This window comes from Columba livia, chromosome 1 (genome assembly GCF_036013475.1).
Source record: "Columba livia isolate bColLiv1 breed racing homer chromosome 1, bColLiv1.pat.W.v2, whole genome shotgun sequence".
NCBI lineage: Eukaryota > Metazoa > Chordata > Aves > Columbiformes > Columbidae > Columba > Columba livia.
Window position 1 is genome coordinate 130,939,470 of NC_088602.1, and position 15,940 is coordinate 130,955,409.

The 15,940-nt window shown below is 38.4% G+C and overlaps 1 protein-coding gene across 1 annotated transcript in view; it reads left to right on the forward strand.

The window, feature by feature from the left end:
• The window catches only part of PTPRO (protein tyrosine phosphatase receptor type O), a 156,239-nt gene that overhangs the window by 77,488 nt on the left and 62,811 nt on the right, over positions 1-15,940 (forward strand). Inside the window, 1 exon segment of the mRNA XM_065030093.1 lies at positions 11,571-11,844. Within this exon segment, the coding sequence (XP_064886165.1) occupies positions 11,571-11,844 (274 nt within the window).

A 15,940-nucleotide genomic window follows, 5' to 3' on the forward strand; every position in this document is an offset into this window, starting at 1 on the left:
ATATTTGCATTGCAGTTATTGAGAAATGACTATACTGAGACTAGCAAATGGCAGCCAGCCAACTAGACTAATATATCTTTGCCTGGATTAGTGTAATGCAAAATGACCAGAGCTTATGGTATGGAAGCATCACTTGCTGTGAATTAAAGAAAAGGCAAAAAATATCTGTGTCATCATGTCTATCCTTCCCTTTCACTGGCAACAAAAATACTCCACAAAATGGAAGAAGAAAACAACAACATAAACCAGTACTTGTTGAACTCCTATCTAGAAGTTAACTAGGAAAGAAAATCATTATAACCTTTAAACTCTGCATATTTTTATATGTCACAATGATAATATTATATATTGCATTATCTAGTAACCTGAAAGCTTTTTGTATTCACAATGAGTTAATGCCTATGAAATAAAGCTCAGTAAATATTTACTGTGGATTATGTCTGGAAAAGGTCATGTTGACTCATTTAAGGTCATGCTGTTTATAAAATCATCCTTTTCGGAAAAGGCAATAAAGAATTAGCATCCTGAGCTAAAATGTTCTAAATTTATATATTTTTGTTTTACAGTCAATTCTGCTTTAGGGAACAGACTTCCTATCGACGATTTCCACATACCCTTTTCTCAGCTGACTTTCATCTCTCAGAGTATTAAGCCATTGTCACGCCTGGGGAAAAGCTCTGACAGATGTTCAAAGAGAAATATATAAAGGAAAGCTAATATCTAAAATTTAATTCTATAAATTCTGCATTCAAAGGGTTTGCATCTGCCAAAACAGCTAGAAATTTCATCTATATACTATCCATAATTTTACTGCTGAGCTACCTACTAGATACCAGACTGATTAACGTATTTATAAAGGTTTGTCTGCATCCCTGTTGCCACTGAATAACTGCCAAGTGTTAAAACCGCATGACAGCAGCAAGGAATAATAATTTCTATGAAGAGAACACCAGACCTACAAAATATGGTTCTCAGCATCACCTAATGAACCAAGACTTTTGTTATCCTTTGAATTACTTTTTAGCACCCTCACTTTGTAAAAGACACAAAACAAATTAGAAGAAGTTTCAGGGCTTTATTACTCTTTAGCAACACAGGAAGAGAGACCTTGATCTCCTGATTGATTCTTGTACACAGGGGCAGCCTTTGTCACATAGACAAGGGATTTATGAACATGCTTACATCTTTTGCTGAGTAAGACCTTTTGTATGCTCAGTCATGGCCATCATGTACTTTTATACTGCTGAAAAAGAGAATGGCTAAACAAAATTTAAAACCTATAGTATTTAGACAAAAAAAAAAAAAAATTAGAGCTATAATAAATAAAAATGGCAATACAAATCTGAGTTGCAGCTGCAATTGTAACATGCACAGCATATATTTCTGGTCTTATCTGACTCTCGATGTTTAAAAGGAAGGTGCACAGAAAAACAGCATCTGCAGAAGGCAGTTTGTTTGAGTGGATAAATCAAATTCTTCAGATCCACCTCTTCCTACAGAGTACAGAGGGACCCTAGATGATGAGATTTGACCATATGCCAAACTTTTACTTCGATAAAATGAAGCCAGATGAATCCCATGCCAAATACAGAAGTCTCAGCATGAAAGTTCAGACCAACATGTCATTAAGATCTCCTCACTTTGAAGGTTACAGGATATTCAGTATTTTAGTTATACACTCAGAAGTGTGCAGAATATTTAAGCAAGATCTTGTGACAGCACACAAGTGGATCTCAATGAAGGATTAATGTAGTGGCTGTGTATTAGAGTAGAAGTAGAAGGAATTGTAATTTTCCTGATATGGTAAACACCAATGCAGAAGATTCTGCTTTGTGAGTTAAGGCCATTAACCTGCTAGGAGAGGACATTTTAGCAGAACTATATCTTTCATGAAAGCCATCTAACACTCAGTAACCTGAGCTGTCGTCCCTCTTGATAGGTACACAGCAGTCATTCTCCCCTGGCCAGTCTCCTCCTCTGGATATGTGGGATGGTACATGTTACATCTGAAAGGACTTCACCCCACAGCTGAAGCTCCTGACTCCATTTCCCAAGCTCTTTGTATTCAGCACTAGCATTTTCTTCCTTCAAGTCAATCTGTGGCAGCTGTACTAGAAACTAAACACTTGATACACTGTGACTGAATAAATCCTGCTGGAGTTATCCCTGCAGGGGAAGGTGGCAGTAACAAGCTATGAGTTTTTGCAGCATTAGGAAGTTTGGTAGCATTCACGACTATCAAGCAGCACACTGCCAGCAGTAGTGTGATGGAGAACTCTTCTGTGGGTAGGAATGTGTCAAATCGGTACAAATAGATGAGCTGAGCCTAAAGCCACACTACAAATGAATTGAAAATCAGGCTGTAGCAACAACTGAAATGTTCTATGTGGATTTGCAATTGACCCTGTGCTGTACAGAGAATTACAGAGCTCATCTCTTGCTAGTAATCAGGGAAATGGCACTGACTGCTTGCCTCTCTTTGAGCACAGGTTGGAAAAAGAAAACAAAGACAAAAACAAAACACCGAGCAAAACAACCAACCTCCCAAAAATCTGCACGGCAAATACTTCACCAAGAAAAAAAGCATTCAGCCACAGAAATTATGTATAAATAACATGAGAAAATTTCAGCGGGTTATCCATTCAGCACATGTCAATTTAGAGAACACATGAACACAACAGGATAATCAAAGGCCAGAATATCACATTCCACTTGGTTTTGAAAGCTAAATAAATCTGCACTTGAATCTGAGTAAGCAATCTTTCATGGATAGCCATAGCCCCTTATGGCTTTGGACAGAGAGGTAGTAAGTATTTTAGAGCACAGAATAGGAAGACTGGTGGTCTGAATTTAGCCTGTTTTGTTATTTTTTTTCCTGACCATGCCATGGTTCCTGTGACCTTTGAAGAAAGGATGGTGGGTGTTCAGGGCTTTTTTTTCTGCGGAGGCTAAGAGGCAGGGGATGATAGAACAATGAGCAGCAATAAGGCAGATAGCTTGTTTAAGATGAACTGTGGGCCAAACTGAAGTCAGCAGCTTAGATGGGGACGAAACATACCCCACATCTGCTTCTGAATTCTCCGTATCAGAAAAACTGATTTGTAACAGATTTTTTTTTATATAATGGCTCCTTATTTCAAATTTCTAGACCTCTCTAGTAGTCTCAGAACATATTTGAAAAAATAGGGGTTTTGAAAATATTTAAGAGCACTTTGCTGCCTAATTCCCTTTAAAATCACTTGGAGTTACAGAATGAGGAGTTAGGCTTCTGGAGTAGCCCATATCTATAAGTTTATTCATCGTGTCTAGACTGTTCTCTTATTACAGATTAGCATGGGGGGTAACAGAAAGTCTTGTTCTCTTCCACTATTTTCCACTAAGTTGCTTCGTGATTTCAAATGAATTGGATAACCGCCTCAGTTTCCAATTTCTTGATAAAAAACCCTTTAAATTCCTCCCAGCTGTGCTCTTTGTAGATAATGCAAGTAGCAAAATATTGCATTCTGTCTTTAAGACTGGTTCACTTGTGTGCATACGAAGGGTGTATATACACCATATCGATTCAAAATGAAGGCATTTTCACTTTTGTCATACCCAAAAGGCTCAGTCTCTTATCCCTCCATGATACTCTCTGACAGAGCATGTAGGACAAAGATCAGCTGACATCAGTTCTGTCCAATTCCCCTCAGCTGTACAGCAGTGATGGAGCACATCATGGTCACAGTTTTCTCATGGTCCCACATCAGTCTTCACATTCTGTTGAGCATCAGGAATTTTCTATGTGACTTTTTAATGTCACCTCTCAGCATCAGTAGCTGTTGAGAAACTATTTCAGCATCAAAAGCTTATGTTATAGACTTCAGTCATTTGCACAGGTGAATCCACTATTTTGCAGCTGAAGCACTGAACAGCATGAATGAATTTGTCCTTCACCATCCAGAAAACTCATCTCCTCCAGTATTTCTTCTCATCTCCCATAGGGCACTTTCAAACATAAGACACCTCAATGATCATTTGACAGTGTGGAAAGAGAGATTTCTTTCTAATAATCCAAGTTCTTCAAAATCCACAATAATTCCTCACTCACTCTGCCTTCTCCTTCAGTGTTTTCCTGGGGTGATTTGATTTTTCTTTCTTCTATGATGGAGAGGGAACTGAAGTATAGTTGGATGTGTTATGTATGACCTGTAGGCACTATGTAACGCTCAACTGATGGAGAATACGTGCATTCTTAGGATAATTTATATGTGGAGCATACTGTTAATTTAACTCCCATTGATGGAAAGTAATATTTCCGTTTCCTTTTTTTCCTTTTTCCTTTTTTCCCTTTTTCCTTTTTTCCTTTTTTCCTTCTCTCTCTCTTTTTTCTTTTCCCTCTCCTTTTCCTTTTCCCTCTCTTTTCCTCTCCTTTACTTTCTTCCCCTTCCCTTTCTCCTTCTCCCTAACTTCTCCTTTCCAGAATTTAACAGAAGAGCCACTTAACATGACCTCTCTTCCCCCCTGACCTATGTACAACTCTGTTCATTTCACATTTCTTCAGGTAGAAATTTGCTTTTGCCGTTCTCCCAAAAGAAGAGACCAAGTATTGACTGGAGAAGATCGCTACAAGGGCCAGTTTAGTATAGTCAAGGGAACCGATGAGACAATGTAATCTGTTTCCTGCGCCCTTTTTTGATTTCTGTTGTTCACGTATGGGCCTAAGAGGGAAGATGCATTTTAATTAAAGCACGTGGTTCACATGGCATGTGTATGTGTTTGGGTACATCCACAAGGGATGACTAAACTTTAATTGCAGAGGCTCTATAAAGGTCTGAGTTGGGGAATTGGACTAAATTAATGTTTTTCTTCAGAAGAATTACCCTTTTGGACATAATTTTAGTACTAGAGAGAAGGTAAAAATACAGAGTGGAGAGAAACCAAATTATGTCTACCTGTGTGTGAATTCCTGTTGTATTTGAGGTGTGTATATGCAGAGAGGATCAATAATAGGGAGAAATGTCATCTGTGAAGTTTGAACCTAGTTTTAAACTTTGTCAACATCAAGTCTCTGGATCACTGTGCCTGCGTTTTGCCCTCTCCAGTTTGCACTAGAAAGATGAGCTAGAAGTACATATTTAACAATGATTTATTAAATATTGAATATTAAATATGTTAACAAGGTGATACGTAAAAGACATTATCCTTACTGAATGCAAACATTTCTTTTTCACCTATTTAGTATTCTGGCATTTACTTAATGCTATCATAATAGCAGTGGATAGTGTCAAGAAAGATTTCCTTCCAGATTATTAACTTCAGAATGGGAGCAAAATGTGGTGGACTGTACATGATATATTGATATTTGCTTAAAAAAGCACCCTCATATTTGGCATTCATGTGCAGAGAGGGTAAAAAATACCTGTCCCTTTGAAACTGTCTCCCAGAGCAAAGAAGTGTTCAAGCTTATATATAAAATACGACCAGCAGATTGTTATTACTGGCTTTTTGAGACTGAGAATATCAACAATGCTGAGACCAGTATTCATAGAGCAGAATGCCAGAAATCATGTGTTAACCTGAATTAAACATTATAAATTATTGAGAACTGCTGCTTTTGCCATCTTTTCACTTCTTAAAATACTCCTTTTTGCATGGAAAATCTTGAAGATAAGGGTTTCCATTTCTCCCATGGAGTATTTTTTCCAAAGAGTATTTATTAAGGGAAGTTTTCTGCACAACCTGTGGAGAAGCCCCAGAAATAAATATCCTTATTTTCAGTAAGTCTTTACATTCTGTGTAACAAGTTCACACTCTTGAAGACAATTTCAAACAATGCTTTCCTCTTCCGCTCAACACTCAAGTCTGTGTCTGTGCCAGAATTCACTGGAATACGTGGAATACTTAGGATGTACTTTCTTCTCAAAATTCTGTAAGAATGACTTTGCTTTTTATGATTAAACTATGGGATCTAATAATTATAGGTAGCAATTTCAAAGAAGTCTTGGTGTGGGGCAATTTCCACTCAGTCCTTACCTATGCTCAGAGAGGATCTTTCTCAGGTCATGGCTATGAGACCTGCTTTTTCTGAGACCACTTGTACCTTTTTGCAAAGACATATGAGTTTCAGTGAGAGTCTATGAAACAAGAGTAAAGAGACTGGATGTGGAACTTAAACAGTGGAAGGTTTGATGTTGCAATATTTAGCAGAAAATACATTTTGAAGGGTATGAGTAGGGAACTGTGAAAATAAGAAAGAGGTGGTATTGGGCTGAGCCAGATGATGCAGTAATGATGGAAGCAAGGTGTGAACCTGAAGGGTCACCTAAAGTAATGATTCAAAACACGGCTAATTTGTCTGAACCCAGAGTCTGCTGTCTGCTCTGGATGCTGACTTCACATTGCAACAGAAGGGATTCTACCTATAAAGGACTGGAAGGTGACTGGGATCATCATAAGTCTCTAGCCTGCACAGAGACAGAAAGAAATTTCTAAACCAGACTAAATTACTCAAACAGTTTAAATAGGACAGAAGTTGACACTATTCTTTGCACAGTGACTCACATGAAACAATAAACTTCCAAAAAGTGCATGGCAGATTTATTTGATATAGGATTTCAATTTCTGAATAAAATGAATGTTTATCACTTTTGTTGTAACTGTTCTTCAGTATCGGTTGTCACCCTCAGAGGAAAAACATACATTAGGAAGCTGGTGCAAAAATACTGTGATATGACTTCTATGCATGTTTTGCAATACTATTTATTTTATGAAATTTCTTATGTGCTTTCTGTGGAGGTAACACTGCAAGAATATAGCAGAGGCCAAGGTCCTGAAGTCTGGATCCCAGGCCTCTCTTTGTGATAAGGCTTGGATTCACTGGACCCAGTGACAGAGGACTGCAGGAATTTGGCTGAGGTGGCTGTTCAATGCACTTTCAAAAGTAATTCAGATCTCAGATGAATCCACAGGTACTTTGTCTGAAAAGGTCATCCTGACTCTCAGTCATTCCATTTAAGTACCTAAAATTAAGTGAGATGAATCTTGGTGAGAATGAGTCATCATGTGATTTAGAATGAAATTAGCATTATTGGCCACTGGAACAAAATATGTCTGAGTATAGTATCACTCACAAAAATAGCGAGGATTTCATCCAGGAGGTCTAGATATGGTGTTCAGTATTGTCTTGCAGTACTTACGCTGATGTTATTTTTGACCATTGTTATACAGTAGATGATCGTAATGCTACTTTGAGCCTAAGAAGTAGATACCCATAGCTTCAAAATTTACTCCTACTTTGCAATTTCAGATGCTCACTTTGAAAACTCTGTGACACTTCAGGATTTACTATGTAAGAGCTCACAAAAGTGAGATTTGTTCAGGGTCTTATTTTCACTTGTCTAGCATCAGACAACATGATGCGGTTACCAGTACTTCAGTTTTGCAGAGCTAATGAGCATCCCCAGCTCTTTCTAAAGTCAGCATAACATGTAACTGCTCTCACTTTTGGTAATTGAGTCCTGGCCCAATGTATTTCAGAGTGAGACATTCAAAAGCCAAAGTATATAAAATTAGTAGCTGTTTTGCTATTTTTATCTCTTCCTCATGTGTAAACCTCATACTGCTATAAGGAAATGAACTGAGGATATAGACTTCTGAAAAGAGAAGTTTGAGCTCTGCTGCACACCATTTATTTTCCTATTACTCTTTCAGTGATGTTTATTTGACATGTTGTATATCTCCTTGCCTCCTCTTCCTTTTTATTTTAATTGAGACATGGTTATTGGCTGAAAATTCCACTAGCATGACTCATCCCTGTGCTGGAAATGACTGTGAACAGGCATCACACTGTGGGATTTACTCCCCTGCCCTGCTTTATTTTATTACTTTTTTTTAAGTGCTTTAGCATGCCACGAGCTTGTAATAATAAACTAGGAAGGAAGTTGAAGCTAATAATCTGGTTCTGAATGCACAAGGCCTGCCAAATTTCCCTACAGGCATGAAACAGCTGCTCAAGCTGTGACACCAGCAAATTAAATCCTGGAGGTAGCTGACCAGAAGTAATGAAATGTGTATTTACCATACTGATGCTGTCAGTCCTAAGACACACTGCCTTTACAATCTAGTTAAGTGGGGCATGTTTGTCACTTCTAGCAGTGGTTAGAAAAAAATACTCAGGTTTTTCCCTAGTCACTTTCTCAAAATCACAAGCCCAGTGCTGGCTAGTAACACTCACCTCATACAATATGAAGAACAGGATGCCCAGAATGGTCTGTTCTTTTAAAACACTGCCAAAATGAAATCCGTATCCCAAAGGAGATAAATGATCTCATGTTATGACATATTAATTACCAAGCCTTTTCATTCATCCCTTTTCTGCCACCCCATTCTAGAAGCCAAACCTCAGTGCTGAAATTAAAGGATAAAAATTATTTCAGGAGCCAATGGATAATAAATAACAGATGCCTCCCACAAACCATGTGTCTCGTGCATGCAGCAGTTTAAAAGTCTGTGTACATACAGGTGTGTGGAAGAGGGCCGCATAATCACTGCAAAGAATAGGTACCACTCAAGGGAAGGATGCATTATACAGGTGGACACAGTCATGGGATGGATGAACAACACCATACTAAAGAGGTGTCACTCAAAAAATGCTTGTGTATCATGGCAGCAGTGGTTAAAAAGCATCTGGACACAGGGACACAAATCCCCAGATATTTAGGAGATAAATGACTCAGAAAAGGTTAATTTCCCCAGTTACCTGTTGTCATAGGTAACAATAGCATATGTCTGTGAGGTTTCTATGGATTTAGCTAGCAGAGGTATGTTATGCTAATTGTGTGAGAACTCTTTGAAGAAAGTTAGTGGATCATTTACTGAATGGTACTTGCTGTGAATTCAAGAAAACATTGCGAGGGCAAAAATGAAGGTACAGTTAGTACAAAACGCATGGAAGAATCAAATAACAAAATCACACCCCGTATGAACAGTTTCTGAAAGCACCTAATTATATCCTAGGAATGTCTATAGCTCTGCAATTATATGCTTAAGTTCCAGCTGTACTTGATTAACATTAAAAATTATTTATAATACCACCAAACACTAGGAACTTGCTTTGAACTGTTTGTTTGGATGTATAAATTGGTTGGGCTCTTTTGTCTGCCTCTTCATAGCAAGGTAGGGACGTTGAGTTGGTACCATGCAATTCAGAAGACAAGAGGAATTTTGGAGAACACAGTTCTTTCCTCTAGTGGAATACTCAAATGCAAGTCTATGGAAAGTCAAACACCACTGACTTCCATGGAATTATACATGCTCTTCAAGCTTGATGTGTAGTAATAACCTTGCTGAGTCAGGTCTGTCTTTCCTTTCTTGGTCGTGGAAAAAGAAATACTTTCTGTGATACACTAGCACACATGCCTCTGAAAAACAGTCTATTCATGCCTTCCTTCTCCTGTCTCCCCACATCAGAGAGCTGAAGTAAGAATCATTCCATGTTTCCTTAGTGAGGTGAGAATGGGAAAGATAAGAGGACTCCTACTTTTTTTTTACCAGACCTAAACATACTCCTCAGTTAAAGATTTGAATCTACGTGGATTCAAGTGCTGGATCAGGAGAGAAAGCAAAATAAATAAACTTAAAATGTGGTATTTTGGTCTGCTCAGGAGTAAGTTTGCTGAATTCAGTTGAGGCTAAGTAAAACGCACGGAAGCTTTTGCATAATTGTAGTCTTGCATTGTAAGCCTTTTGGAGCAATTGCTCTGTCATCTGTAAAAAATTACACAGAATTCTACACCAAAGTATTAATCCATTGCTAACATTGGCTTATATCATTTTAGCAAATTTAAAGTAATTTTTTTAAAGACCAACCCAAGCAAACCTCAAATCAGCAGCTGAAGTTGCATTGCCTCTGTATTTAATCTCAGACTTTAAGCTATCTAGACTGGTTATCCTATTTGTTCTGGATTTATTATACACTTGTTACCTTGTTCTCCTTTTGGGTCAGATGAGTGGGTTTACGTTGGTCCTTCTCAAGCCTATAGGTGGTATGACCTTCGGTACACTGAAAAATCTCAAAGCCTGATGATAAAAGCATAAATATATGTAAAGATAAGTACTGTTATGTAGCATCTCACAGTTCTAGAACCAATTTTTGTTCTGTTTTGTTAGGTTTGGGGCTTTTTTTTTGTTTGGTTTGTGTGGATTTTTTTGTGTTTTGTTTTTTTGTTTTTAATTTTTTTTAATGCCAGGAGTTGCTGACACTTTATGCGTGAATTCCATATAACAGGGATGTCAAACTCATTTTCACTGGGGGCCACATCAGCTTCACAGTTGCCCTCGAAGGGTCGAATGTAATTTTAGGACTGTATAAATGTATCTATTCCTACACTTATGTTTGACATACCCGCCACATAGGGAGCCTGGCTCCTTCAGCATAAATGCAAAAAATATTATTCTCACATAAGATTTCCCACTAAACAAAACTACAAGAAGACAGGAGGTTGCCAGTTAATCTCTGAAGGAGGTATCTAGCTCTTTGGTACAGGAACAACTTGACTGGAGGTATACATTGCAAACTAGCCATGGTCACACACTCTGCCGTCCAAATGGAGCTCTCAGCCTGTGAAACATGAAGGAGAAAAAGATACCATGGAGTTGGGAATTGAAAATATCAAATATTGTAGTTTTTGCTGGGGGTAAAAAAATTCTGAGCAGCAGAGTGGCCTAATAAACAAAAAGGCAACTCTTTATGTAAGCTTGAACTTTTCCTTCTCATTAATTACTATGAATCTGTTTCGAAATTCCTCTAGAGGACAAGTGCTTCTTGCTGACGGCTGGTTTGCAATTAATAAAAAGGAAAGTGTTTTCAGCTGGCAATGACTTAACATGCTCATGATATATGAAAACAAGGTTAAATTGCTCCTTTCTCTCTACTACTAATAAAAGAGATATTGAAAATGAAATGCTGTAGCTTAGGAAGAGACAAGTGCTAACCAAAGCCATGGACATAGTGCTGAGAGCTGCCTGTCACCTGGTAGCTGCTGGAACAGACATATTTGGAAAAGCATAGTCAGTGCCAAAATTATTCTTCAGTTTCAGGCTTTCAGAGTATATTGCATTGAAGAATATATGATCCTGTTTCTGCAAAATAAAGGAGTCTTGATTTAATAATCTCTTTTTTGGGATTTAAATGACTTGTGCTTTATGGCTTTATAGGAAATCCTCTTGCCCCGATACCCTCTTTAATCTCATCCTTCTTTTGCTCTACTCCACCTTCCATCAGGAAATAATAGAATGGCAGAGGCTTTGTTCCTTGGGATGTAAGGGATGGAGTAGCCAGAGCATCAGAAAGCACACGGCAGGAACCAGCCTCCGCTGCAGACAGACTGGCTTGATAATTAGATGCCTGTGGACTTTGGCTGACTATGAATTGTATTCTGAAGTAATTGCTACAGTTTGATGTTAACTGTATTGCAGAATATGAAATGTAACTATCACAAATACAACATGAGTATCCTATGAGTACCAAGGGAAATAGGTAAAAGTGAAATAATATATTTTACTTCAGCAAATTCTTTATTCTTGTCTTGTAGAATGCAGAACCTTTCCAAGTTACTGTTCGAGAAGACAATTGTATCATTGTCTCCCTGGAAGCATCTGATGTGGTGAGCTCATCCTCTGTATATGTTGTGAAGATAGCTGGAGAATCCAAGAACTACTTTTTCCAGTTCGAAGAATTCAATAGCACTTTACCTGCCCCTGTGGTTTTTAATGCCAAATACCATGGCCTATATTACATAGTAACTCTGTTGGTAGTGAACTCAAATGTGGTTTCCAAGTCAGCAAGATCAATCACTGTGTTAACCAGTAAGTAACACCTTATTCTTTTCTTCCTGTTTCTTCTCTTTATGTGTGGGTTGTTCTTTTTTTTTAATTTTATTTTCCCCAGAAGTTCCTCTTGTGGAGAAGGTTGTCTGTTTTTCTTTTGTTTTCCATAGGCTCTCCTTCTGTATAGGGTGAATCCCTGTCTGAGAACAGTAGGGAAAATGTGTTGAGAAGGCTTGAGTGAAAATTCACAAGGTCTGGGCAAGAAGAACAGGAGAGCTGTGGGTTTCCCCTGGGTGGCCCTTCCTGAATACTGACTGGGGAGGTTTAACATACTGAAATGTGTGGTGGATGAACCTCCTTTCCAGATGTTCATCCTAAACTCTTTCAACCAGGAGTTCCAAAGATCTAGTAAGAGGCACAAAAAGTGTTGACTGACATTTCAGTGTAAGCACTCCTGTTGCATGGTGAGGTATAATCTGTTTTAAATGCTATAACAATGTTCTTTGATTGCTAATATACTGAAGCAGTACAAAACCAGAAAGCAGATAGTAGTCAACAAAACCATGTGTTTTTGCCAGCACAGCTGAAGATTTTTGTGGTGGAGACCATATTTATACTAGTCTGTCTGTTACTACCTCCAGGTGTGTTGAACCTAGGGGAGAGGTGTGATTTTGTTTGCTTTGTCATCATGCAATGCACCAAAGATTTCTGTGTGATTCCTGCAGATTTTGCATCATTTATGCATTCTTCAGCTTTCCCTTGTGTGCTCAAGTTGTGCCCTGATGAGAACAATCATGAGGGGTCCTATGGGAAAAGTCTTTCGTAAGGCATATGTGCCTTAGATATGTGCAAGAACATCTATGTGTAGTGAACAGCTCAAGGCTTCATAGGCAGCCTGAATTTCCTTTTCTTTGTTTGCTTTAACCTTGCATACAAAGCAAAAATTCTAACCCAATTTCCTATTTTATGGTTTGCTTGGGGTTTTGGGGGGTTCGTTTGTTTGGGGTTATTTTGTTATGGATTTTTGTTTGTTTGGGTTTTTGTTGTCTGTTTTGTTTTTGTTTTATTTTCTTTTTAATAAATTGTGGAAGCACCAGCTGTCATATGCAACTGAACAAATGCTTCACCATGCATTTCCAGTGGATTTTGAATGCAGCGTTTGCAGTCGTGCAGTGGGGCTTAATGCTGTATGATTTCCAAAGCCCACGAGGGTCACTGATAGCAGGAGAAGGTATGATCCAGGGTGGCAGATGGAACACACACTCCTGCGTAGGGGCTCTCTGAATGAAGAAGGGAGCCAGTGTCACTCAGTCCATTAAAGCCAGCCCCAGACTTTCAATTTATGGCTCAGGGGCTTCCACAAGGTGTTCCTGAAAGAGAGTAAGGCTGACAGCTCCAAGGGGCATATCCCATGTCACTCTCTGTCCTCCAAGGCTTGACGTTGTCCTTTCTGACTGAAAGGAGCCCACCCCTTTTCACCACCTGTCTGATGCGGGCGTGCTGGCAGCATCTCAGGGTTTCCTGCTGTGGCCTCTGCTGCTCACCCAAACCTTGGAAGGACCAGTGATTTTGGCAGTTGGCCAGCGCTGCTTGGGGAGCTCATGTAACACAAAGGGAACAGTGAATTTCACTGGTTTTGTCTCAACAGAAAGACAACCAGATTCATGGAAAAGAAAGGGCGTTCCTGCAGGCAGCGTTGAAGGATGCTGTACTGAGCACTAAAAGTGTGCTGTAAATCATGAGCTTCACAAGGAAAGGGCTTGGGTCTCCTTCCAAGTATTTTCTGCCAGGCAGACCGATGAGTGCTAGCTGTCCTGCAGCAGCCTCAGCTACTGACATAGCTCATCTTTTGAGCACAAGGATGCACAAATGAAAGTAAATTTGGAATGAGGAGACAGTGTGGTAAACTGGGCTTTTTAAGGTGTATTTCAAGACAGTGCTTTTGAGGAGACATCTTAAAATTCATGTTGTGACCACTGTCTTCTCATACAAAACTGCATGATGTGACAGTTGGTTTTCCTTTTTTTTTTTTTTATTTTTATTTTTATTTTTATTGGTATTGTCCACTGTCTGTTTTATGTAATTTTCTGACTGTTAGCTTGATTTTTTTTTTTGGCAGACAAGAGTTAAGATAGATCAATGTTTTTCTTCATGACATATGCTCTCTCTGCCTATTTAACATTCTTAGTTTATTTTAACCATGCAAAGACATATAACTATTGAATTTATTCTGTCTATGTCTTACATATGAAGAAAATGGCATATTGCGACTAGCTTCTGGGACCAAATTAATTCCTGTTGTAATTTCATTAGTATTAGGAGAGCTTTCCCAGTTGCAAATTGGCCCCATTCGCTAGGCTGCCACAAGATAAATAGCCAGTGATGCCAGTGTGGTTATTCCCAAGGCTATACTTCAATATTTCACAATAGTTTTCTGGGATGTCCTGATGCCTATGAAGGAGTCCATTCAGGGAGATGGCTATATGCTGGAGATGCAAGTTTCACTCAGAGGAGTGTGTATCCAAATCGGGGATGTCAAAATGAGAACAAGGTCCTTCAAAGAGATCGCCTACTTAGAAATTCAGTGAGAGTCATGAAAGACCTCTGCTTTCTGATGGTATATCTTGGTGACATTTCCTTTCTCCTATTCGCATCCCTCAGCAATGTGCTGCTTCTCAGCATAGTGACAAGAGACAGGTATGTCTCTTCACAGGTTGAAACTCATCCCATTTTAGTCAGAGAAGACTTTTGCTTTACCCTTCAAAGGTGTCTGTCCAGAAAAAGATTCCTCAAGAGAAAGATCATTTAAAAGCTAACTATATATTTGATGCATTATATGATTCTATGATATATAAGCATATATAGAATTATGTGTAAATAGAAATACATTTAAATATATGTGTCCATAACTATGTACATATAAAATTATAAAATATCTTAACATTATATGAATATACATACATACATGTATGTATGCTACCATTTGAGGTTTCTATTGTTAACTTGGGCCCTCTCTACAAGACTGGACAGTTTATTTTCTACTTGTCTCTGACTGGAATAATTTCAGCACTTGCTCACATTAACCAAAACACCACGAACTATAGAGTTTCCTTATTCTGCAGTTCAGATTGTTTTGATGCAAGATATAAGCTATTTGTTGCAGTATTTCTTCTCAGAGCCCAAGGGTTTTGTCAGCGTGATCACTGTCCACATCCTCATATTGCTTCCCAAGCAAGGACTTTAGAAGGATGAGATGAATAGGGTGCATTCAACTCTTAGGTAGGAAACCTGTAAAGTAGAATTTGAGCACAAAACAACACTTTCTTCTGCTGATTCTGTAGCAAAGCTGTGTTCAACAAATTGGGCTCAGTACTTCACTGAAGGAGAAAAACTGAAACTTTGTCCATTTATTATTAAAGATCCCTGTGATGGTTTTCACAAAAATGGGTATATGGCCAGATTCCTATGTGTGCAATTGTGTAGTGCCTATCAAAATGACCTTCCAGTTTTCAATCTGGAAAAGGTTAGAAATACTTCTAGTATCAAACACAATTATTTCAAACTTGCTTTCTTCTGCTCTTGGGGTTCTGGCTTTTCAATGGGAATGAAGTAACTCCAGAATTTATATAATTAATTTAATGGTCTGCAACATTTGAAAGAAAGTTCTGCCTTATTACTAATTAATCTTAAAGTAGCTTATGGAAGGAATAAAGAGCATGGATATAAAACCAGTGATTGAAATTCTCACTGATCCTCCATTTTGTCAGCCTGAAGTATTGTTTTATTCTTCCCAGGGTGACTCATACTCATATAGATTTATTTTTTTTTCAAATTCACTGTCAATTTTTCTTTTTGTTGTGCAAGAAAAAAATGCTTGTACATTTGAAGGGATGAGGAAAGCAGTACATTGCAGAGCTATGGTGTGCTGTAGGAAAAATAGATGCCTGCTGGGAACTGGAGAAATCAGGATCTCAGGATCTCTGAGAGTAATTTAGAGCAGCTCTGCCTGACTTTTATTTTAGCCTAAGATTAGAAGGTTTGAGTGGTAAATGTCTCATTGTTTCTAAAGCTGATGATTCCTTACATAAATCACTGTAAAATATATTCTCTTTGGGGAGAGTTCTGCCTCTGCGTC